The sequence below is a fragment of the Fringilla coelebs genome (assembly GCF_963513975.1).
Source record: "Fringilla coelebs genome assembly, chromosome: 9".
Lineage (NCBI taxonomy): Eukaryota > Metazoa > Chordata > Aves > Passeriformes > Fringillidae > Fringilla > Fringilla coelebs.
Genome location: NC_140067.1, coordinates 19,664,696 through 19,689,844, shown reverse-complemented (window position 1 = coordinate 19,689,844; position 25,149 = coordinate 19,664,696). Strand labels below are relative to the sequence as shown.

The 25,149-nt window shown below is 37.6% G+C and overlaps 1 protein-coding gene across 3 annotated transcripts in view; it reads left to right on the top strand.

Moving 5' to 3' along the window:
* The window catches only part of COL11A1 (collagen type XI alpha 1 chain), a gene marked incomplete at both ends in the record, with an annotated part of 126,795 nt that extends 104,798 nt beyond the window's left edge, over positions 1–21,997 (top strand). For all 3 annotated transcript variants that reach the window (XM_084210964.1, XM_084210965.1, XM_084210963.1), the window contains 18 exons: positions 5,167–5,220; positions 5,680–5,787; positions 5,970–6,023; positions 6,320–6,373; positions 6,888–6,941; positions 11,959–12,012; positions 12,389–12,496; positions 12,577–12,630; positions 13,652–13,705; positions 14,537–14,644; positions 15,248–15,301; positions 15,391–15,426; positions 15,536–15,589; positions 16,418–16,667; positions 18,305–18,417; positions 19,205–19,273; positions 19,939–20,172; positions 21,851–21,997. In XM_084210964.1, coding sequence (XP_084067090.1) covers positions 5,167–5,220; positions 5,680–5,787; positions 5,970–6,023; positions 6,320–6,373; positions 6,888–6,941; positions 11,959–12,012; positions 12,389–12,496; positions 12,577–12,630; positions 13,652–13,705; positions 14,537–14,644; positions 15,248–15,301; positions 15,391–15,426; positions 15,536–15,589; positions 16,418–16,667; positions 18,305–18,417; positions 19,205–19,273; positions 19,939–20,172; positions 21,851–21,997 — 1,659 coding nt within the window. The remainder of the gene's footprint in view (positions 1–5,166; positions 5,221–5,679; positions 5,788–5,969; positions 6,024–6,319; positions 6,374–6,887; positions 6,942–11,958; positions 12,013–12,388; positions 12,497–12,576; positions 12,631–13,651; positions 13,706–14,536; positions 14,645–15,247; positions 15,302–15,390; positions 15,427–15,535; positions 15,590–16,417; positions 16,668–18,304; positions 18,418–19,204; positions 19,274–19,938; positions 20,173–21,850) is intronic.
* Positions 21,998–25,149: the final 3,152 nt, after the last annotated feature.

Below are 25,149 nucleotides of genomic sequence, written 5' to 3'. Positions count from 1 at the left end.
TATTCCTTCTAATGTCCTAAGTTCATGACATTGTTCATCCAGTCTACTTTAAAAAATATCTTGGCCTTATGCTGGACTGCAGGATTTTTTTTCTCTCTGGGAAGAGTACCAAAGATGTGACATAATCTAGGAGTTGAGAGAAATAAAAAGTTACTGGGAAAAGAGAGTCTGTATTTCAGTGGAATACAGAAAATAATGGGCATTGTGGGAAGAAAAATTTTTCCTGCGACTACTGCTGAGAAAAATGTTAATTGTGAGAACATCCAGAGTAGCACCCAATTATATTCAGTGCTTTAAAAAAACCCACCTTGTATAATATTGTGGCCCATTGAACTTGATAGGAATTTTTGCCATTGGTTTCAGTCACCTCTTCAATTTTCAGCATTTCATGATCAAATTATATTCCAGCCATTTTCTAAACATATTGCCTTATATTGAACTCCTTCCTCCTTTGTTTCTCCCTGCAACTCATCTGTGTGATTTAGAATCACTGTTTGTGATGATTAGGCCATGAAATTTAATTCAAGAACATGAAGTTCAAACTGTTTATCACTTGGTTGTCATTTTTTATTTCCTCTAGCTTATATCCCATATTCTCTGCATTCACAAAGAGAAGCTTCCAAGTGTATTATTTTGGAAGTTTATGTAATTGTAATTACTTTCCTCCCTCCTCCTCCTCAAGTTTTAGTACATGCCAGGTTATTTTCTTTCTTAGGCTATCTTCCTTCTTAATTTCAGTTCCATTTAATGAGATTTCAAGCTGAGATATCATCAAGAGTTATTTTTTCAGGGGGAGTTGCTGCAATGGAAGGACAGGTCATGCTTTTAAAGAAAACATGCATTTTTTCTTTTCCTTTTCTTCCCACACATTTTTCCCCCAATGTTTTTCTTATTATGTCAGCATGCTTTGGCCTCTGCACCCCTTTCATGAAAGACACACCATACTACAGATAATTCCATAGAGTGAGTAAAGAATGTGGAAAAACATTTTGGCATCATCCCTGTCACTATTGAGAAGAGAACTAAGTTTGCTCACTTGCATATTTTAATGGTTTGACCAGGAGATATTTTTTCATTATTACACTGGTTTCAAAGCCCCCTTATCTTCTGGCAGAGATAAACAATTTTTTGTCACACTTAGTGCCATGCATTTTTAACTAGCTTGTTGTTTCCCCTGCTCTGCACACAAGGGCCTGAATGTTCAAAGGCATCAGTGCTGCAAATGCTCCTGCAGCCCTGCATTATTATTGCCATAACCCCCACTGAGGGCCTGGCAGTCTGACACTCAGCTGAACCATTTAAATCCAGCTGCCACACCGGGAGCACTCACTTTCTTCTACTTTTAATTAAGAAAAATGGAAAACCAAATGTGCCTACACATGCTGATCTCTAATTTGATATCAAAGGTCTAACATGCAGATATTCTAAACAGGCAGGAAGTTGCTCATGACTTCTCCAACCTGTGCCTTAGAATGTACATAAGAATTTACAACAGAAGGGAAACAGATCAAGTAATGTTAACCCCACACTTCCACAAAACCTAATGAAATAAATTTGCCTTTCTAATTTAGATTTATTTTTGATAGTTGTACTGAGCACTGTGCTGTTCTTCTACCCCCTCTCCCTTCCACAGCAGTTATAAACCATCAGAGTTAGACAGCAATGCAAACCCAGTGTCTGCAGAACCTAAGCATTCATTCTGTAGCCTCTCAGAGTTCAGACCTGGTTTACTGCATGAAAAAGTCTGATGTTAGAAAACCACAATACTCATCTGGGTTTAAATTTCTTCCTATTATATTGTTCTAAAAAAAACTTTCTAAAGTAGTACACTATTAAGGAGTCCAACACAGTAAACAAGTGAGATCAATAGTTCTCATGCTTAATCATTGATTTATACTGCAGATGGAAGTGAAAGGACAAAATCAATTGAGTATCCTGGCTCTGAGTTTAGGAACATGTTTGATAAGTGTTCACAGACAATTTGATGTGTATATATCATTTTTCCACACACATATGTGTAGACACTGCTAAGGTACCTAATCAAGGCGTCTGTGACAGTTTAGGCTACCGAACATCCATCCTAAGAAATTACTTTTAATAACTTCACATGACCTCCTGACTGTGATTTTTTTCTCATCCTTCTCCATCTCTCCAACATTGTAAACAAGAGCCCTCCAAGAAAACACAGCCTGTAGAATTTATTTTGCCACAGAGCCATTATATATAACACATATGGAGACCTATGCAAAAGGGATTCTCTTCTAGGGTTACAATTTCTCTCCTTTTTTGTTTTGTGAGAATGAAAAAGGATAAAAAATAACTTTTCACAACCCAGTCAGTTGCAAAGTTGCCTCTCATTGTTATAAAATGAAAGACCATGTCCCAGAATTTAACCAAAAGGTGGCAGCCTTCCATCCACTATCTCTGTGCTTTGGATATAAGTTCTCTAGAACTGATCATAAGGAAAACAACATTTTTTAAACCTTAAAACTTGTTAATAATGGTTTTTTATATTTTAACTTTTAAACTACTTTGCGTAGCTTGGTAGAAACCATTCTGCTTGCTTAACCCAAGAAGGTTTTCAGAATTAAGCATGTCTGAAAAATTACATGACCCTTTGTAGTTTAAGATGTCTGTCTTTCTTTTTGAAATTCTGTCAGAGGAAGGCTTTGCCTAAGAAAGACCACAGTAACTTTTAAAAGATCTGAGCTGCTAAAAAGAGAGAGAAAAATCTCCAGAGATTGAATAAATATATTATTAGAGCATAAAATCTGTTTCCCAACAGAACGTGAAATATTTCCTATGGAGAAGGTTCTGAATTCATGCCATTGTTACTAAAAATGAAAAGAAAGACAAGGGCCAAAAATAGCTATAGATTACACAGGTTTTAGTAGCTATAAACATGCACTCTGTAAATATATCTCAGCTCCAGACTTCTCTATCAAAACACTATTTAACTCCCTTAGCAGTTATCTAAACCAAATGCAGCATTTCATAGTACCTAGTACTTGGAATATGGAAATCACTGTCAGATAAAACAAGGACTGCATACATGGAAGGGGCAGATTTTTTAGTAGAGCAATGATATAGAAATATTAATGTGAGATGAAACTTCAACTGGTCTCATCTTTCACAAATGCCCTTTAAGGGAACATTTTGACATTTTCTAGCCCTTCCAATTTCTCAGTTTTCCACACTGCTGCTTGCTGGGGAGCTGCAGTGCACAGAGCCAACATCACTGTGAGTGCTGGAGCAGGCACCCCAGTGCTCCCCCAGTGCTCCCAAGTGTAGGTCAGAGGGAGCCCAGTGTTGTGTGATAGAATGAAGATGTTTGTCAACAGGAAGGGCAAGAATTGTATTATCAATCAAATTTGGACAGTCATAAATTACAATATCATTAAGCAGAAAGGCAGAAGAGGAACTCTCTCTGAGGAGCTGCCAAGGGGATTACACTGCACAAGTGCTTGTCAGCAAAGACTGGGCACAATCAGTGCTCTCATGTCACAGCTTCATTTTGTCCCGCCATGGGCTCACCTTTGGAAAGGCTCTATATAGTGGACTCTGTGGATATAGTATGGCTACTAATGTGAAAAACATATTTTTGCTGATCCCAGACTTCATTCTCTGTTGCTACAAAGATCTCCCAGACTCAGTAAATGTTGTGCAGAGAATAAGGAAATGAAGATTATGAATTTTACTAGTAAATATTCTTAACACTTACTGACCTGAAGCATCCACTATGGGGTTTGTTTTGTTTTAAAATGAATGCAACATCACAGAAGTAAATTGATACTAAACACTAAAAGCGATCATTCATTTTTTCAGTTCCTACAAATTTTACTATATCTAATAGAACATAGCAGAGTTTCTAAAGGCACATTCATCTTTAAATAGTGCCCTTTTTAAAGGGCATTTTAATATTGCTCCTGAAATATTGGTTATCTGTTAATTATCCTAGTCTGGAATTCAGTTGAGAGGTACTGAAATATTTTCCTTTAATCTAATGAAATATTTGTACTGGGCCAAATTCTGGTCCCAGTGAGGTTATCTTGGTGCTATGAGCTTCTCTGAAAAAAAGGTTCGGTATCTACATCATAAGTTTTGTTTTAAAATTGCATTTTATGATTTATAGTTTTCTACTGACCACGTGGAAATGACAGACATGTATGAATTAACTGAATTGTTGTAAAATGAAGAGGGGCATGCAGGTCACACAGGTTAGGAAGGAAACACAAATTTATTCCAATTCTGTGAATTCAGTAAATGATTGGGTAAAATGCATTTTCAGCACTGAACTACTCTTGCTCATAGATGTAATTCTTGGAAAAACAATATATTTGGGGGGAAAAATTCCCCCAATTAGCAGTTGCATTGAAAAATCCTTTGGGATAGAATGTGTATTTCTTCACCAAGCACTTCATAACAATCAAAAAGCATATTCTGTTATCCTTCCATGATTTATGTTTCTGTGATGCTAATAACTAAATATTCTACTAACAGAAGAGTTTTCTATTAAAGTTTATTCATCAAACCACTGAGCTAGAAAATAATTGGTCATAACTAAACTTTAAAATGAAGACTTGAAAAGACAGTCCTTGAGATAATACTGTGTATTGGCATAGTAGTAGACTGAATTATCTTAAATGTTCACTTAATAGTGCACAATCTTTGACTTGCACAGATTTTCTTTTCATATGGTATCATCCTGAAAGCCACCTCCTTCACGGAATCAATTCCATCACTGGTAAATACACAGCACACACCTCTGTAGCCTGTGGAGAAATATTTTCTAACTGATGCTATTATTTCATTCTTAGGTTTTTCTTTATATAGTTTTTTCTTCTTCCAACAGTAGCTATAGCAATAATCACTAGCAGGAAATTTGCAGTATATGGGATAATAAAGAGGAGCATCTCCCAAAGCCCAAAGGGAAGTTTAGTCTCCCTGGCTCAAGAAAACATTAGTTTGATGTATTATGTCTCAAATTTCAGACTCCAGTTCTGCAAAACCATATACATAACTTGACCCCTCTAGGTAGACCAAATAAAAACCCGTCCTTATAAGCTGTTTACATAAATAAGCATGGGACGAATATGCAATTACAGAAGTAAATTCATCAAACTATTCTCCCCAGTGACTCATAAATTTATTCTTATGCTTCTATAGGGTGAGCCTGGAGAAGCTGGTAACCCTGGACCTCCTGGAGAATCTGGAACAGCTGTGAGTATTTTTGTCTTATCATTAACATTTATTATGGTGAACTGTGGTATCTGGCAGGGCTTTGGTAAGCATTTCCTCCGATCGCTTGTGCACTTGTGTGTTTTCTTTGAATTTTTAGCAGAGAACTTATACCTTTAAAATGACATTTGTTTCCATCTAATCATAGCCACATCTTGTACTAACAGAGGATGGTGACTTCCCAAAACAATACCTGTTTTTCCTTCCATAAGTATTAACTTTGGCTTGCATGTTTTTCTTTCTGGAAACAGTTCACTGATGCAATCTGGGTACAGAATTTGCCACTTGACCAAAGAGATCCTTATTTCCCATGCACATGCCACTGTTTATCGAGAAAATTGATAAATTTCCATTGTCTGAAAAATGAATTTGCCATTGTGATCTTTTTGGCCAGAAATGCCATTTCCAGATGGCATTTTTGTGTTCATGTGCTTTCCACAGGGTCCAAAAGGTGAAAGGGGAGAAAAAGGTGAAGCTGGTCCACCTGGAGCAGCCGGACCACCAGGTGCTAAAGGACCTCCAGGTGATGATGGGCCTAAGGGTAACCCAGTAAGTGAGCTTCATAATTCTAACCCAAACCACTGTGTAGCATTGCTGAATACAATCTGTGAATACATAGCATTTCCTGCAAGTGCACTATGTTCATTATATGCTTCATAAAAGATTTCTGATGAGTGCTACCTGCTTGGCAATGGATGACATATTTCTTGCTTTTTTCTTGATCTATCTAGGGCCCAGTTGGTTTTCCTGGAGATCCTGGTCCCCCTGGGGAACCTGGTCCAGCTGTAAGTATACCTTGAAAACAGTTTTAGGTCCTGGTCTTAGTTTGTACTTAATTCTAGTTGACCCTCTCTTTTTCTTGTCTGGGCATGAACTCTTGCCTGTAAGATCCATTGCTTTTCTGTTCATGCATTTCTTGAGGCTTAAAAATGCTAAGAAATCTCTTAAAAGTTTTGAAAAATAATGACCTTGGGGAAATGCTCTATAGAAAAATAGTGCTCTCATATTCATACATGAAAGTTAGTGGCTTAAATTAGCTGAATTTTAATTTTATTTTTTTTATTTTCTTTGAATTCTGTAGGGTCAGGATGGTGTTGGTGGAGAGAAGGGTGAAGATGGTGATCCTGGTCAACCTGTAAGATTTTCCTCTCATTTTATTTCGCCTGCATGATCTCTCTGATGATAAGAACGTAGCTTTTGCCAAATCAATGGTTTCTATGCAGGCACGCTCTTAAAAATACTTCCAGAGTGGACACTTTTTCTATTATACTGAAAAATAACTATTTATTTCCTTGAAGAGGTAGAACTGCCCACATTACAGTAACACAAGGAAGCAAGAGCTCAATTTCTTTTACCAGTACTGATGTATTAAAGGATTTCTGCTGGAGCTATTGAGGAGCGCTAAAAATAGAGCAGCTCTGAGCATAAGAAAGAAATGCTGCAGCCAAATAATCTTCATTAGCTGAACTAACAACATTAAGCCAAGATCTTAAGCAGTACCTGAGCAATACCCATATTAAGCATCAAAGTTCTATTTCTGTGGATTCTGTCCATTAAAAGGGGCTAAACCATGGCAGATGTCCATGGTATTTAATAAAGATGAGAACTTCATCCTTTATTGCTGCTGTGATTTTAATTTTCTGTTGCAGGGTCCACCAGGTCCTTCAGGTGAAGCTGGCCCACCTGGTCCTCCTGGGAAAAGAGTAAGGAATATCTCATCATCTCTTGTACACTTCTCTTTCTGTGACACTGTGTCCTAGAGAATTTCAGCTACTTGTTTCCTGCTGGGACACTCACATCTGATATTTGCAATTTCTTTTATGTAATGTAATGAGAGAAATGAAAAAATATAAACAGCAAAGAAATCTCTTTAACATGGGTTATAAGAACATAAGAACAAAAAAATACATAGGGAAGAATGCATTGCTTACCCATAAAGGTGCTTTTTCTTTTCACTCAAGAATTCAGTGTCTACCAAATCAGTCTGCTAACAAGAGTGAGTTGGTGTGACAGTGATAGCAGACATCATCTTTAGGCACATGTCTGCTATCAGAGAGCAGGAAGAATGTGTCTGTTTCAGTGTCTTTAGTCTTGGAAATAAAATAGTTTCAATGCAGCTACTGTGCAAAATTATACCATCCCCTCTGCATAAAAAATTAACAGGCAGGCATTTCTTTAACTTAATGAAGCTATTCCATTATTTCTAAAGCTTTTGAAGGTTCACAAATAGGCTTTACAAATATACCTAATCAAACCCAGTAAATAACGTTGCAGTCACAGAACTGTAGTAGATGCATCAACCCTTAGGTCTGCTTCAGAGAGCAATTAGATGCAGTTTTTACACTTTAAAAAACAGAAGTGGCATTATTAAATGTAAGCTGAGAATTATTTAACAAAATATTTTAAATTGCTTGGTTTAGTGGGCTTGAGTGGAATGACATGCCTAATTAGTTTTATTTATTTTACACAGTAATATATTTGCTCCACCAACATGCAAATTATTTATAATATTCTAAATTATAATGGTCACGTTAGCCACCTTATTCTAGAACTGAAATATGGCTTAACTGAATATTAGCAATTAGTATGTTTGCTTGACATCAAATTAAAACTTCCTGCTTTATTATACAGAAAACCAATAGCTCACTCCTCAGAGATGGGCTATATTCTATCTGGTTGTACCTAGACAAAAACCCCAACAATTTCATAGCACAGATTCCATGTTACCTGTGGTTTGACGCATTTCCAATTTAGGGAAAATGTATGGCTAAATATTGCAGTCCCTTTCTGAATTTTGAAGACATTTTTAGAATCAGATTCTACATTACTTGAGCACCAGAATATTTTAAACTTGTAGGGAATCTGTATTATGTTTATGCTATACTAGAAAGTCACAGTGAAAGACTGAAAGGTTCATACTTAGCTGGAAAAACTGCTTTTCATTAGTTTTCATCACTTGTATGGTAGAATCAATTTCAAGAGAAAGCCCTAACAAGAGTATTAATTTGGATTGTGAAGGTCACACAGTTTCAGTAGTAATATTGCTGTCTGTGAGTTGCAGCTCTGGCTACACTACTAGAAAGCAAAATTCCACACCAATTTTTGGTTTTGGTCTCTGAAATAATGAGCTGGCAGAGCTCAGAATCCATACTTTTAATCAAAGGCTCTTGAAATCCTCAACAGTAGGCTCCTTATTTATTTTGTTATACATTTTCATTCCCCTCTTCCATTCCATTTTGTAACTGACCTGACCTCAATTTTACTGCCTGGTCTTCTAAAATCATGTTTATTACCAGCCGTCAGAGTTTTGAGCAACCTCTGTCTAGTTACAGAGTTAAAAAGTTTCCCCAGCTCTCCCTGGGAAGCAAATTCTAGTGAAAGACATGGGCATACATAGTTTTTCCATTGTATCTAAGAAATTGATAAGCCAAAACCATAATCTACAAAGGGTAACTTTTGTAACATAGTAATTGACAAAGTCTTCAAAGTGACTTTTTAAAAAAAGTTTAATTAAATAGTAATTATTATTTTACATATTTTGACTTCTTAAATTATCTGTGCATGCACCAGATCAGGAAAATACATGCTCAGAAGGCTTTATACATCAATGTAATTTAGCTGCAAGTAATGGTAGTAATTGTGGCTGCTTATCTAGAACTAGACATACAGACTGAACCCCTCTACAGTTATGTTGTTATAATTATTTTTCTGAAACTTAATCCCTTGCTCTTACTTTTGGGTCTTCTTTTTGGTTTGCCATACAGTACTGGGTAACACTACTAGTTTGAATTCATTGATTTCCATCTGACAAATGTTAAATGTAGCAGGAGGAAAAGACACCATCAGAGAGTATTTGTCCCTCAAATCAATATGCAGTCAATACAGATCAGCACAGACAGCACACTCCTTGCCTGTGTTCCTCCCAGCCCTTCAGTGTGCCAGGCACTCGAGCTTTGGGATCTGCTGCTGGGCTGCAGTGACCATCAGATGTCTACATCACATACACATGGACTTCCATATACCAACCAAGTATTAGAATTTAAAGCTCAAGACTAAGATATATTTTTGTTCTCAACTGGAGGTTATACCATCTTTTTCCATTAAAAGAAGAGATGTCAATACTGAAGCAAAGCCAGCAGTTTTGTAAACCAGAAGTTTATTTGGTTTGCTGCTTTTAAATGCAATGTTGAATAACTTAGGAAAAAATAAAGTGTTTCTGTGAAGGAGATTTTTTTTTCCATTTTGGCTGCAGCATGATGCTGCCTCAGCAGGGTGTACTCACCACTTAAAAATTAATTTCTCTCTTGATTTCAAATGCACAGAATACCTAACAATATGCTAGGTTCCTATCACAACAGGCTAATAAAATGTGGTAATAGTTTTTCTGTGTTGGAAATCATGTTTTAAGTCAGATGACAGCTATAAACAACAATTGAAATTATTTTAGTGAAATATGGAAGAACAGAGAAAAATATTCAATAGGTTCACAAAACAAAAGTTGAGAATGAGTTTGTTTCTGCATGATTTCTTTCGTCATCTTGGTTCATAAAACGTATCAGGCAGTATGTCCAAAATTCCACTGCAATGTTCTTAAAAGCCGGCACGGCAGCTGCGGTGGTGAGGGGGAGACCCGTGCATTAGTGTAAAGTTCTGTTCCGCGGTGCTTTCAGTCAGTTACCGTTTCCCAGGCGCTCCCCCAGCGGCAGGGAGGGAGGTGGGGGAATTGACAGGAGCGCTCAGTGCCTGCAGCAGCCCGGCCGGAGCGCAGGGGCGGCTCCCGCAGCAGCTCCGCTAACGATCGGCCCCTGCTCAGCAGCGTCAGGCACTGCACTGGTATTTTAGCCATCACAGTGCTAATTAATTCAAGCTGCAGCTTCTTTTCTAGATTATGCAGAGACCCATTTCTCAAGTACAAACTGCCACATTCAACCCTTTTCAGTGTCTTAGATAGGGTGGATTAGAATCCATATGGGAACTTCAAGCAAGTAAAGAAAAGGGGCATGCAAATTAATTGATGTTAGAAAAAAAGTCATGTTTCGAAAATGCTTCTGAATTTATTTATGTACCTGCGGATCTTTCTTACTATCACTGCAAACTGTGATCTACCCAACAAATTTCGACCTACACAAAGGGTTACATACATCGGACATTATTAATTATTATTGGAACAGCAGGGATTTAAAATATTCTTCCTGTTTAAAAGAGTCAGCATTTGGCCCAGGTCGTTTAAGCTTCTCTGTATTTTGAAGAAATAAAACTAATTCCTTTACCCCTTACAGCTCTTAAAAATACCAAAGAAAAAAGCTGTTGATACCCACAACAAATGGTCAAAGTCCTCTTGTGGTTAATTCAATTCATTTGGCATTATCTTTGATGTAAAGTCTGAACTATCTCTGCTGGCCAAAAGGTTCATGCAGTGCTGCAGATGTTCAGTGTCACCCTGGAGAAAGCTTAATTTCAGAAGCAAATGAATGATCTTAATATACTTCTATGTAAATAGCTATAAAATGAATATAAATTTCCAGGAATTAAAACCAGTCAAGCTGCTCAAGGTAGCAGTGGATAGTGAAATATGTCAGGCAATAAAAAGTTTGGACTAAATTCAGCTCTAGTATAAAAAATGGCTTTAGGTCAAACACTGATCTAAAGCCTTGAGCCCACAAAGCAAACAGGCAGATCCTTAACTGGAAGTCCAGTTCTTATCTGTAAAATTAAATTTGTAATCTGGTGCTTTACCTTTAAGGAGCCTGAATTGTTTTTCTATATGTTGTTAAGAAGTAAAAAGAAGTAAATAAATTGAAATTATTGAATTTTTCCAGTTGCTGATCTTCAGAACATTTTTTTAACATAAAAATCTGCTTGTTGCATTAATGAACAGATGAGTCTTATATATATCCACAAAATAACAGCATTTGAGCATAGTCACTTTTCTTTCATGTTCTTCCTGTAAGCTCCTCACTGGTTGGCAAGAAACGGCTACTTGTAATAAAGACATTTCCCAGGCTAAAAGTTAACCTTGCAGGAGAACAGTTGGTCCATTATCTTGAGTGCATCTTTTCTAAACTAAGCATATAAGAGGACCATTTTCAGAAGAGTGCATTAAATTCTAGACACTGCTCCTGTTCATAACTGAAGCTATGAATATTAATTACCTGACCTAAAAATCAGCCCTTGATGTTTTGGAGGAAAAAAAATGGCTTTTTATTTTTCACTTTCATATTTGTTGGATAATATGTCAATTTTTGGCTGTCCAAATGTAATCAGGCCCCTTACTGAGCCCATCCCTGACTTTGAGAACAAAGAAGTATTTGCCACAATGTGCACTGTAGAAAGAGAGGCCTGTTTGGAATCAGGGGATAAACTACAGTGAGTAGATAGAAGTCAATACAAAGCAAGTTTAAAATTAATTGTCATTGTACATATAAATTAGTATTGCCTTTTTTCTTTTATATATTGTTTTGTTGGGGTTTGGTGGTTTTTTTGGGTTTTTTTGCGGTTTGTTTGGCTTTTTTGGGTTTGGGTTGGTTTGTTGGGTTTTTTTTTTGTATTTCCAAACAAATTTTTTTTAGCCTGTGAATAAAATATCAAAAAAAGAAATTCTATGTTATTATGTAAGGATTTGCTACTTATTAGTATGGTGGGAATTGCAGTTTCAGCATTTTTTCACTGGTTATATTTGAAAAAACCTGAGATTATGAACTCAGTGTTCATATTTTACAGGGACCTCCTGGAGCAACAGGTGCTGAAGGCAGACAAGGTGAAAAAGGTGCAAAGGTAATAAACTGGAGGGGTTTTTTTTTTGAAGCATAGAAATACAGACTATTTATAATTTAAAAGTCAATCATTTATGATGCACTGAGTGTGGAACTTTTCAAAGCAATAACAGGCTATCTGTAAAATTCAAATTCAGACCCAGAATTAGTAGTAATATGTAACGGAGCGGACCCAGCAGTGCAGGCCCAGCACAGCTCACCTGTAATAAGCAAGGAGAGCCTGCTCTGCTTGCACCACACCTCTCTGTGAAGCCAGAGACATTTCACTCAGGAAATCATCCTGTGCAGAACTCTGGCTTTTAAAAGCACTTTGCCTCTTGTACGTCCCTCCAGTGCCAAACTCAGCCCCCCTCTCTGACCTGGTCTGTTCTTTCTAGGGTGAACCTGGTGCAGAAGGGGCTCCTGGAAAAACAGGGCCAGTTGGGCCACAGGGACCTGCAGGGAAACCTGGCCCAGAGGGTCTGCGGGGCATTCCTGGCCCTGTGGTAAGTCATGGAGCACATAATATTTGAAATGTTGCATTTCCTGTATATACTCTGGTAAAGCCAGCTTTTGTTTTTTCTAGGGAGAACAAGGCATGCCTGGAGCACCAGGTCAGGATGGCCCTCCTGGACCTCTGGTGAGCATCCTTTTCCCACATGTCACTCATAGAAGCCTCCAAAACTATCACTAAAAGATCCCTCTTTAACATTTGAGAGCCTGCATATTCTGTTAAAATTTAGAGCTGAGTATATTAATTAACTATATGCTTATAAATGCACAGGCTTCCTGTCACCTCAACAAGAACTCTTCAATGCATTGCTGCAACTTAATTTTGGAGTTTAAGAAAGTAAAGTTGATATGTAAAAGTTTCTGAGGTTAGGTTTCCCTCCTTCCCCTCCCATCCTCCACAAAAGATTGCTGTCAGGAGAGTATGAAGCCTGATTTGCAGTAGAGCACAACACACTGCAGGTGAAAAGTCTGATTCTGCATTCCAAAAGCTTAAAAATTTCACATTTCATTCATGAATTATGTATTTGCCTAGGCTTTTGCATCTAGTGATAACCTGGAGATGGAAAGCATAAGCACTGAATAATATTTTGTACATGAAATGTTATGGCATTTTTGAATATGTGCCAGGTGGAAAAGGTCTCTTATCACTCCTGTCCATAGCAGAAGTTGTCCACTGCCACCAGGACTGCAGTGGTGAGGAGACACAGACTTAGTGTAGCAGCTCTACACCTCATGGACACATGTGCAGTGTGAGATTAACAGCCTCTAAAAAATTCATGTCTTATGCACAGACACTGCATGGCCTGCATTTTTTTACCTCATTATGTACAAATTACACAAAATTGCCAAAATTACACAATTGCCATAAAATCTAAAAATTTCTCAAATCAAGAATTTAGTTGACCCTCTGCTTCACAGGATTCTATTCATACAACCTATTATACATTTCTAATTATAAAGTAATTTAAATACCACTGTAGCCTCATTATGATTTTTTAAACATACATTTCATCTTGGGCTCTAAATCATGTCATCAATCACAACCATCAACCACTGAATGTGTACTGCCTTCAATAACATTTCAAGAAAACATGATTTGAGCAGGATGTTAAAACTTACTTTAACATTACTTCCCTTGATTTATAAAGGGCCCACCTGGCTTGCCTGGACTGAAAGGAGACCCAGGTTCCAAAGGAGAGAAGGTATGCTTTGCTAATTGTTGTGTCTTTGTAACTTCAGCCCTGTCTAAAAACCTGTATAAAATTAGCAGGGAGAAGCAGCAGGGTTTGTAGCAGCAAGGCATGGTACCATGCCTTTAACAGCTTCCCACAGCCCTAAGAGTCATCCTGAAGTTTTAAGCCATATCCTGGAAACACCTAGAAAGAAAAAGATTACTGCCTGTGTGGTAATCTATTGACCATGTGGTCCTTGCAATGAAAATCCCAAAGATATTGATGTAAAGAGAAATGTCAGATTTATAAGAACAAAGCAAGTAGAAATAATGAGTATTGGCAATTTTTATTTTAAAAGAAAAAAATATAAATATTTAGCAGCTATAATAATTTCTTTTGAAATAATGGATTGACACTTTCCTATGGAATCCCAACAATACATGGATTGCTTGTGTATCAGAGAAAAACCTGTAGAGAAAGAGGCATGAACATGACTGTGCCTTGTGAACTGCAGGTTCTTTGGATCTGCTGTTTATGCAGTCATATCACATGTGGAACTCTGTGAGATGCTGATAGCAGCTACCTGTGAAAACTGGTATGAAATTTGTACCCAGAGTACTGTGATTTCTGTGCTGGTTTCAGTGAGGACTGCACTTAGATCTTTCACTGAATAAGCAGTCACAACTTGCAAATAATCTGAAAGTTTGAAAGACCATCTAACAACAATAAATATGCTTTTACAATAATTTGTTTTCAGGTTGATTGTTGACAAGCAACAGTGGTAACATATTAAAGGTCTAATTTATGTGTTTGCAAAGCACATTAATGTATGTTAACTATGTTTTCTTAAATCTTGTTCAGGGACATCCTGGTTTGATTGGCCTGATTGGACCTCCAGGAGAACAGGGTGAAAAGGGTGATCGGGGTCTTCCTGGCCCACAGGGATCTCCTGGAGCCAAGGGTGATGCAGTGAGTACAACATATTTATGTTCCACTCAAGTTGCATGTAAGCAAGGAGTGTCTGTTCCAGGCTTCCTTCTGAAAGTTGTTCTAAACATTTAACACCCAGAATCTCCTGCAAGAGGTTAAAACTTTCTTAGGCATTGTGCAAACCCAGCAATATTAAACATCTTAAAATGAGGTTATAGAGTGTTTTTGGAAAATGAAGGAAACACATATACCCTAACACACACACAGAACAAGTTAGCAGCAAGATAAAAGTAGCAGCAGCAATCTCATCACATTTACTGATTGCATTACCCAAAGCAGCTCGCTCCCTCTCTTCTAGTTACTAAGCCATGTTTTTAGGGCACTATGTAAAATGTGAGGCTTCCAAGACAATCTGAAGAGGAACACAGCTCTGCAGTCAGTGTAAGAACAACTACAAGCAACTCACATTGTCAGATCTAATATTTTAAACTTGCAAACTATTTTGGCCTCTAGCAAATGGCCTAACTCAAAACTCACCACAGCTGGACACTTCATGGCACTACTTTTTATAGATACAATTTTTAACACAGTCCAGTATGTAGAATACTTTAGTTCTGTGCTTATTCTCTTATTCCTTTTTAGGGAATTTCTGGTCCTGCTGGTCCCCTTGGACCCCCTGGTCCTCCTGGATTACCTGTAAGTAATTTCATCCAGCCCTCCTGTTCTAACCACCCCCAAGCTGTGTGCAGTACACTCTAACCAGAGTTATATGTTCTTGCCCATAGGGTCCCCAGGGTCCCAAAGGTTCCAAAGGATCCAGTGTGAGTAACTCTCCTCTACACTTCCTCTTTTTTTCCTTAGCTTTTCTGGGTGTTATTTTTAAACACTGTGTAGCATGGTCAACACTGCACTTCTTTCATTGCTCTGTAGGGTCCTGCTGGTCAGAAGGGTGACAGTGGCTTACCTGGTCCACCTGGTCCTCCAGTGAGTAAGAATTTTTATCTTGCATTACCCTGACATGATGAAGCTGTTTTGAAAAGGGTAGAAAACAATGTTTGGGAACTAAAATATGAATGATGGTTTGAAAACTCATTTTTCAGGAAACACAGATCCACCAGGCACAGAAATATGTATCTGCACTGAAAAAGCCAGAAGAAACTTAAAACAAATAAATAAAATAAACAAAAACAACACCCCAAAAAAACCCCTTTAACCCCCCCTAAACAAAGAAGCCCCTCATGCAATAATTATTTAATGTGTTATTTTGAGCACAGAAAACAAAATTCTACTGGTTTCCTCTGATGATACTCTTCTGTTTCCTTATTTATTTTTTTATATCACAACAAACTAAAATGAAGAGTCCAAACCTGAGTGAAGTGCTTCAATTTTTTGAAATTAAATATTGTTTCCTAGACTCCAAGTGGAATTTTCAACTTTTATCATAGCAAACATCCAGAGTTTTCAATTTTCATAGAATATGTCTGTACTTGAGGGAATTAAGAGGGACACAGAGGAAACTGCGAGTCAGTTCTGTGTGTCACTTGTGTGAGGGCAACACACTCATCCCCAAAAAGCAATGTAGTGAGAGAAGTTTAGAGCACAACAATGGTTTGGCCTTTTACAATCTTTTTTTGTTTTTTTCTTCAAGTAAATCAAAGCACATAGGTATGAATCTAAAAGAAAAAAAGGTGAAATAAAGAAATAAATACCTTGAAGAAAGCCTATTCAAAGCATCTCCAAGCCACATTCTGTGGACCTTCTCTGCTGAAAAACTAACAGAAGATATAATTAGATATGTTGCTTTCCACTTAGGGCCCTCCAGGTGAGGTAATCCAGCCACTGCCAATCCAGTCAGCCAAGAAGACAAGAAGATCTCCTGACTACATGTTATCTGATGGCGGTGAGAATATTCTGGATTATTCCGATGGCATGGAGGAGATCTTTGGCTCCCTGAATTCCCTGAAGCAAGACATTGAGCACATGAAGTTTCCCATGGGCACTCAGAACAACCCAGCCCGGACCTGCAAAGATCTGCAGCTCTGCCACCCCGACTTCCCAGACGGTGAGTTCCCGCTGCACAGCACGGGCACACAGGGCTGAGCCTGCCTCTGCCAGGGCACTTTGGCACCATTCATCCAGTACTGGGACATGGCTTATACAGTTGCTCAACAAATACAGTCTCATTGAATCCATTTCTACAGGCATAAAAGTTTAAAAGTGTAAGACATGTTCTCTTGGTAAGAGTCAAAGCTCTTTAAATACATAACCTGATCTGGTTTTTGAGTTAAAACCTGTTAAAGTGATGAATAAAAAGTAGTTGTTGTTTTGAAAGGTGTGCCTTGCATTTCCAGGACAATCAAAACAGGAGTGTGATGAAAGAGTGTAGTATAACATATGAAACTGCATTGGTATTATATGAAATTTATGTTCAGTAATGATTCGCAAAAACTTTACCAGTCTTTTAGCCCTGGAAGCAATAATTTTCTCTACTGCATCAGCACTGTTTTTTCTAGCCAGCAAAGAGGCATGGAAGTTTCTTTGATACTGGTTAATGCTACCAAGTAGTGGTGTAATAAAATGCACAGTAATATGAAGACACCCAGTGTTCCTAAGAACTATCTTGTATTTATTATTCTTTGTTGTTTTCTTTTTTTTCTTCTAAATAATTTTACCCCTCTGAAAATGTTTAAATGAAAGCCAGCCTTCACTAAATTTTCATCCTTTCATAATTTTTTCAATTGCAATGCATATTTTTCCTAGTTCAAAGCAATATTTTTGTGATTTTAAGTGGGAGGAAAAATAGATTTTGACAGTTTAATAATATTTTATTGCTTTCACTCTAGATAGATAAGAACAGATGGTAGCCTTGAGGAGTAGTTAAGCAGTGCATGTGCTATATGAAAAGTACATATTTTACAATTCAGTACCCTCCATAATAAGGAATGGTTTTTACAGAACACATTCACCTTCTGCATTTTCCAGTATTTGCTTCTTCTTTAGAGCTGTCTTCATCTAAAAGTAATCTCATTTTGGTTAAAATAAAAGCAAATGTGTTCATTAAAATTCAAAATTCTTCAGGGATAAGACTTACAGAAAGGAAAGACTGTTTTCAATACACAGCCTAAATCAACAGAATTGTTAAACCCCACAAATACTTTGTCTATGCCGTATATTCAGAAGACAGAACTGGTGAAAGGATTTGTCATTTCTCTTTGAAACCTCCACTATTTGTTTGAAACTGGATTAGAACTGTAGTTGTCAGAAAGTCACTTGCTGCCCTGTTTGTGAAACACCTGAAGATAAGAACCCTCATCACAGAAGTCATCATTCTTATCAGAATAGCAGATTTTAAAAAGCCCTGACTTTGAATGGACCTTTGATGGGCTGCAGCTCTTTTCATGCCTGGCCTTCACTGGTGTGGCAGCTTCATAACACGGAAAAAAGGTCTTTGCTTGAGATGGATCCCTCTCAGTGGAAGCTTTAAGTGCTTGTGCCAGCTACAGCCCCAGCAAGCCCCATGCAGACCCCTGTGCATGCAGATAAGGATGAAAATCATTCCAGGTTTTGCTCCCTGACCTAAATAATTCAGCTAAAATAAATTTCCTACAAACTTTGGAGGACCATTAGGTAGGAGTAAAGCTTGGTTCTTCTGAATACCATTTCTACTGTATAAGGCAAATATTTTCTCATTTGTCTTAGGGGAATATTGGATTGATCCTAACCAAGGCTGTTCTGGAGACTCCTTCAAAGTATATTGCAATTTCACAGCAGGTGGGGAAACTTGCATCTACCCAGATAAGAAATCTGAAGGAGTAAGTACCAATCTGTGTTTTCAGTTGGCTGTTGACAGTTACTATCATGCTGTTACAATGTTGAACTAAACAGGATAATTACATTGCCACATTTTCACGTATCTGTCTTTCTAATTATGTTTCCATTTACGTCTATCTGAACGGAGCAGTAAAATGGTACATAGAGTTAACAGATACCATTTTCAACTTCAGATAGGGAATCTGTGCACCTGCTTGCTAACATTTCAGTACCTTTCAGAATGCAACACAGCTGAGCAGCCACTTACAGCACATGATCTAGTATTTGTCACCTAAAAGCTAAACCTTCTGTGTTTCTCTTGTGGGTTCATTTATATCTATTCATGTATTCCTGTGCAAAGTCGATGTAAAAGATGTACTAACAGTGTCCTTACTCACTGTTATAGATTACATCTGCTGAGGCATATGGTATAGAGGAAAGATTTCTGACATCTTGCCTAAATGACAGGGATCTATTAGCATCAACACCGGTGAAAACTCATTTAGATACTTCACAGAAACAATTTATACCAGCAGCTTACCTGGCTCTTAACAGTTACAACCATCTCCCTCAAACAGAACTAACCCTCTCTTGGATTCCATTTGAAGTCACTAATTTGAAGGCATTCTCTACAAGAAAAACATTCTATTTCAGACCTTTAAAGTGGCTGAGATTTCAGAGGAACCATTCTGTATTATCTGGTGTGGTATTTGTCCCAAGTAATGTAAAACCCTCATATCTGTCAACATATGTTTCAAATATTTCTGTTTCTGCTCTTTGACCACACAGGTTAGAATTTCATCATGGCCAAAGGAGAACCCAGGATCTTGGTTTAGTGAATTTAAGCGAGGCAAACTTGTAAGTTGTCACTGCAATGTAACTGTATTCACAAATCAGGTCCATGTTTTCAGAGATCAGCAGATCACAGGGAATTTTATAAATATTTACATAATGAAAGGACCCCCAGCCCTTTTGCCCTAAATATCACAGCAGCTCTGTGGTCTCCTGCCCCTGGACAGCAGAAGCCTGGTCTGTACTGTCCCACAGTGATTCCAATGGTCACCTGCACAGCTGGTGGTGAGGATCTGGCCTCTGGTAGACACACCTCACCACCAAACCTGAGGAAAGCAGCTGGGCACAGGTCCCCCACCCCAGTCTAGGTTACTGGAAATATACTGGGTATACAGAGGTGAGGCTGAAGGCTGACTAACTTTATGATTAACTAAAAACAGATTACCAAACAGATTCTGCTGCTTTACACTATAAGGTAGGAGTAATTCTCTCTTTCCCAGTAGAACAAAGCTGAGATATGTAATTCTTCATGCTAAATATACTGCTACATCATGAAAATCTATTTACTGAGTCATAGCTGTATTGACCTTTAAAACTTCATAAAATGTTATGTGTTGGTTGATATTTTTATTATGGGCAGTTATATGATTCTCTTTTGTCAACGATAATTTTGGTTTGCATTGTACCAAAGAAAACAGATAAATATTCATCTAACTTTTTATATTTTCCAGCTTTCCTATTTGGATGTTGAAGGCAATTCCATTAATATGGTCCAAATGACATTCCTTAAACTACTGAGTGCCTCTGCCAGACAAAATTTCACTTACAACTGTCACCAGTCTGTAGCCTGGCACGATGCACCCTCTGACAGCTATGACAAAGCACTAAGGTTCTTAGGATCCAATGATGAAGAAATGTCTTATGACAACAATCCTTACATCAAAGCTCTCCATGATGGCTGTGCAGTAAGTAGAGCTTCAAAGAGTCTTTACAAAACCAACCTGTCATTTAAAGTGGAAATCAAACAAATCTATTTTTTCCCAGCTTTCTTCTGAGACAAGCTTTGTAAACACTTCACTTATCATATACTGATTTTTAGTAGATTTTTAATCATAGTGCACTAGTGCCATATTCAATTTTCACCTATGTACCAAAAAGATATAACCACAAGCCATGCAGCAGAAATTGAACAAATTTGGAATGGATGTAGGCTGTCAGCACCACTGTGCTGAAAAGAGACTATCTGCTACTGTGTATGAGCAAGGTATAAGGAAAGAGCAGAAGCAAAAAAGATAATGAGAGGAGGCAGCCTATAAGAAGAATATATTGATACTAAAAATCAAGGTATACACAAATAGAATAGTTATTGAATACAGCAAAAACATGTATCACATAAGTCTTATGTATGTAGTGAATTAATTTAATAGTTAATGTGACTTTCTATTTCCTTTTCTTGTTTTGTGTATTCAAAGCCAGGTAAGTTTGTGGATTTAACTTTTCAGAAACCCCCTTTAGCTAGAAATCCCCAGAGGTGTCCAAGCATACATCTGCTCTCTGAGCACTCCTCTTTCGGGGTCTCTGTGGGCATAGCAACTGTTACCACTCCTCAGAAATAGAACAGTCTCTATTGAACCCTTTGAAACAAAGACTTCAAAAGAACAAGTGACAGTTGAAGCCTCATTAATTTTTGGGGGTTTGATATGGGAGCATTCTGAAGGCAGTTTCTGAGAGATACAGAGTTAGAGACCTGAAAGTGCCAGGATATACACCTGAGGCAGAGATGCAGCTCAGGAGGGGCAAAGAACCTCCCCTCAGCAGTGAGACTCTAATAAACAACTGCTTCATGTCAGCCTTTCTGTGTGCCTTGTATTTCCATTTCACTGTTGTTATCCACAGAGGGTAAAAGTAGAGCTCCAGAGAGAACAGAAAGTTGGAACTGTCACTAAACTGAGAACATTCAGGTCTGTCAGCTTGAATGCTTATCTAAACTCCAAGGCCCTGGTATAGCTGAAAGGGGTCTCAGCAGATGTAAGAGACCATCTAAAGGAAGTGCAGTGCTGATAAGTGATGTGATGAATGGGCAGAGTGATATACAGAGGAGCTAGAGAGCCTTCTTCAGGCAGCAAGGGTGTGCCTTCAAAGCTGGTTTCTAAGTGCAGAAGTTGGCAGTCCTGTCAGAATACTACTTTCTTCTTAGCTGCTCTAATAGTTTGAGAGCCAGTTACAGAATTTCTTCTTAGAAGTGGATCTTCTCTGTTTCAGAACTAATTTGTGATATTTTTTCCGCAGGAACTATGTGCACTGCTGTGACAATATTATTGCTTATTAAATAGTATAGACATGAACTATAGAATTCTCTAAAAACCATGGAATATCTTAGATTATTTTTCTTTTGTAGGCCTACTTTAGTAAGTAAAAATCTATGGTTCATCCTCCAACTAAAATCAAAGCATTCCATGTCACATTTTTAGAATTAAATCATCAGAAAATATAAAATATAAAATTTAGGGTTTGCAATATCTGGTGCATGTCAGGGCAATCATTTCAAAATTCTATGCTGCAGAGATAAAATATGAAGATCTACAGCATGTTAAATGCTCAGAGGTATAACAGTTTGGGTTTTCTTCTTCTCTTTTTTAACAGTCAAGAAAGGGCTACGCAAAGACGGTGCTAGAAATCAACACACCCAAAATAGACCAAGTGCCCATAGTTGATGTGATGATCAATGACTTTGGTGATCAGAACCAGAAGTTTGGATTTGAGGTCGGTCCTGTCTGCTTCCTTGGCTAAGCTTAAGACAAAATCAGATCAACACAAATGTTGCACTTTGGTGCTACCAACCCACTTCATGCCACATGCAAGTTTTGAATAAGGATGGCATAGAAAATGTCTTGCTGTGTATGTATGTCTTATCTAGAAAGTAATCGTTGCCCTTGTAGGGCCAGAATCACATGACTTAAACTTATTTTGCAAAGATGCTGTGGCACAGACAGACAACATAGGGCTCACTTCAGGAACACCCCCTTTGGATTCCTCTGGTGCTGTAAAAAAACCAACGACAATGGTGCTCCTTCCATTACAACAAAGAGGTGTTTAGAAAGTGTTTAATATAAACTGTAATTATTCTATGTACAGTACTATACTGTGATTTCTCTGTCCACTTCCGAAACTTGCATGTGTCTCTGAATTGCATCTGGCTCTTATTTTACAATTACAAACTACATTGTCAATACTGTGTATGTATTCTGAAAAAAATAAAACTGTAATTGTCAGTGAAGCCAATTCCATTTCTGATGAATAATAAAATCCCTTTGTATATATTGTTGTTGAAGAGCTTTGTTATTTGAAGTCGCCAGTAAAATTAAGGTGGCAAAACTGGAAGAGCTTGAGCAGCACACTCAAACAACTCCTTTCTGCTGATATCACTCTGTGACAATGAATTTAGATGAAAGCACTTTCAAAGGTGCTGTGTTCCATGGTGCTATACCTCAGACTTTTTATTTTCTATTCTAATTCCATAGATTCATAAGATAACTGTATATACCTAAAATAAACAAGTTTATATTTTTGGGTGGGGAAAACATGTAAGAAAAAAACAAACTTCTGTGTTAGAGAACTGTTTAAAATCTGTGAAATAAATTAGTCATATAGATTTCCTTTTTTTTTTTTTTAAATCTCATCTGGATTTGCCTCCATTGTGCTTATTTGAGCTACATAAATATAAAAACTGGATTTGAAACAGTTATTTATGGATTTTTGCAGTGTTTACTTAGATGTTTATGTAAGCAATGATGGATGTTTGCTTCCTGAACTGGATACTAAAAGTTTCACAGAATAGTCTATACGATATTTGCCCATCCCATTAATATGAATTATTTTTCTCCCTGTTACTCCACCTGAAGGCCAGGGATGCAATATGTCTAGGTCATGTGATTCTACACAGTTGCTAAGCAACACAGGAGGGACTGCTTCCTAAAGAGCTGTCTTTGACCCAAACTCTTACAATTCACTGTTCAAAGCTCACCAAAAAAAGTGATGGTTTGGCCTTCCCTCTGAACATTTTATTCAGGTAGTTGGAAGTAGAAATTACATTTTAGCTTTACAACACAAATCCTTTTGTAATTATTTTTCATAATATATGTAAGACTTGAAAAGAAATGTTTGTTTCTATTTCTTATAAATTGTTAAATTAAATAGTACTAGTTTCTGCTGGCTCATTTCCAACTGGTATTTTCTTATGCACGTTTATACATGTAAAAGTGAGATTCCAAAAGTCAACTTCTTGCTGTTCATATTTTCTTTTATTTTTGAACCAAAGTTTGTAACTGTCACCTCAAAGAGGGAAATACAAATTTTATTAATAAAATCAAGTCTTGTTTATCTGGATTGGTCATTCTCTTGTTTCAATGTCCAAAATGCACCCACTGTCATTACTGTAACTTTATTCTGCTTCCAGACCATCCAGGCTTGAAAAAAAGGAATGTTACTACATATCCTGGCAAGCACTGGGCAACAGCACTGGGAAGAGAAGTGTTAACAGAGAAGGTGCTGTTCTGGCCATTGGCAGTAGGCAGCAGGAATAAGTTCACACATGGTTGGTATGGATTTATAGCTCCATCAGTCCGGATAATACCATCAAACACAAGACAGGAGCCTGACTCTCCTTCCCCAGCCACTCACAACCTACAGTGACTGTCCATTCCTCAGTCTTGTGCTTATCCTTGTAGGACTCCATTGGGTAGGCAAATGACCCTATTTATTAATAGGAAATGGAAGACAAGAATGAGACCAAGACTTGGAAAGTAGTGAAACACAAGATGTCCAGTACCTTGTTTTACACTGTGGAACCAGAACCAGCAATGGGTCCAATGACATGACACATGCCCCCTTCTCCAAAGAACCTTCTCTCTTTTTAATCTGCTACCTGTTCTTCATGAACTCTGGAAATGTCTAAGTAAGATGTGAGGGCAGCTGCAGTAAGTTTGTTAGAGAAGCAGCCACTTTTTCCTGCTCACGGGGGCTGAGCTAAGTCAGGAGCTGACCTGTTCAAGCCTATCTAAAATAAACCTCCTTGTTTGAGTGCTTTAGGGTACAAAATAAAGATGGTTGTGGTTTGGCAGAGTCAGGATTAGTCTGCAGCAGAATGTTCTTTCTAAGAATGCAATGATGTATTCAAGCAGCCAAATGAAACCAGACTTTCTCCAGAATTAGTCAAAGCATCTTGCCAATGTTTGTGTCAGCAACATCACATAGGAAATGAACTTGACTCTTCTACTCTTTTCAGCAAGGACCCATCTGGTTTATTCTTTAACATTTCTTTAGGCCTTAACCACTTACTATTTATCCTTGTCATGAAAGCATGTCACCATTGCTTGTTATCTAACTTCTCTTTTTCCATTCTCTTTTTCAATCTGCTGTTCTTCTTCTCTCCAAGTTTCAGATTAAAGGGGGGGAAATGCCATTATATATTCTTGCCTTCAAGCAAAATTATGCTCTTGTTTTTCCCTTGAAAGAAGTCTCCTATTAGCAGTGCTTAAAACCCAAACAAACAAACAAATAAACAAACAAACAAAAAGGGCACTCCAGAAAAGAAAGAAGTTTCACATCAAAACTCACATATTGGTCTTCCTATGAAAAAAGTTTCAGATTCTATAGTCAAATTCTAATAGCCATAAAAGCATAAAACCTCTGATTCATGATACAATATTATAAAATACATGGAAACAAATCAAACCTCCAAAACTATGGAAGCCAAATTCCTCACTCAACCGAACCCAAAACAAAACAATGATCTGATTCTTCATACCCTAAATTAAAGACCTGTGCAATCACAAAAAGACTTGAATTGTTATAGGACATCTGGATTTTACGTCTAGAAACAGAACTTGGATGTTTTATGATCTTGGGGATTCACCCTATCTAAAGCAGACTGGGCAATTTGT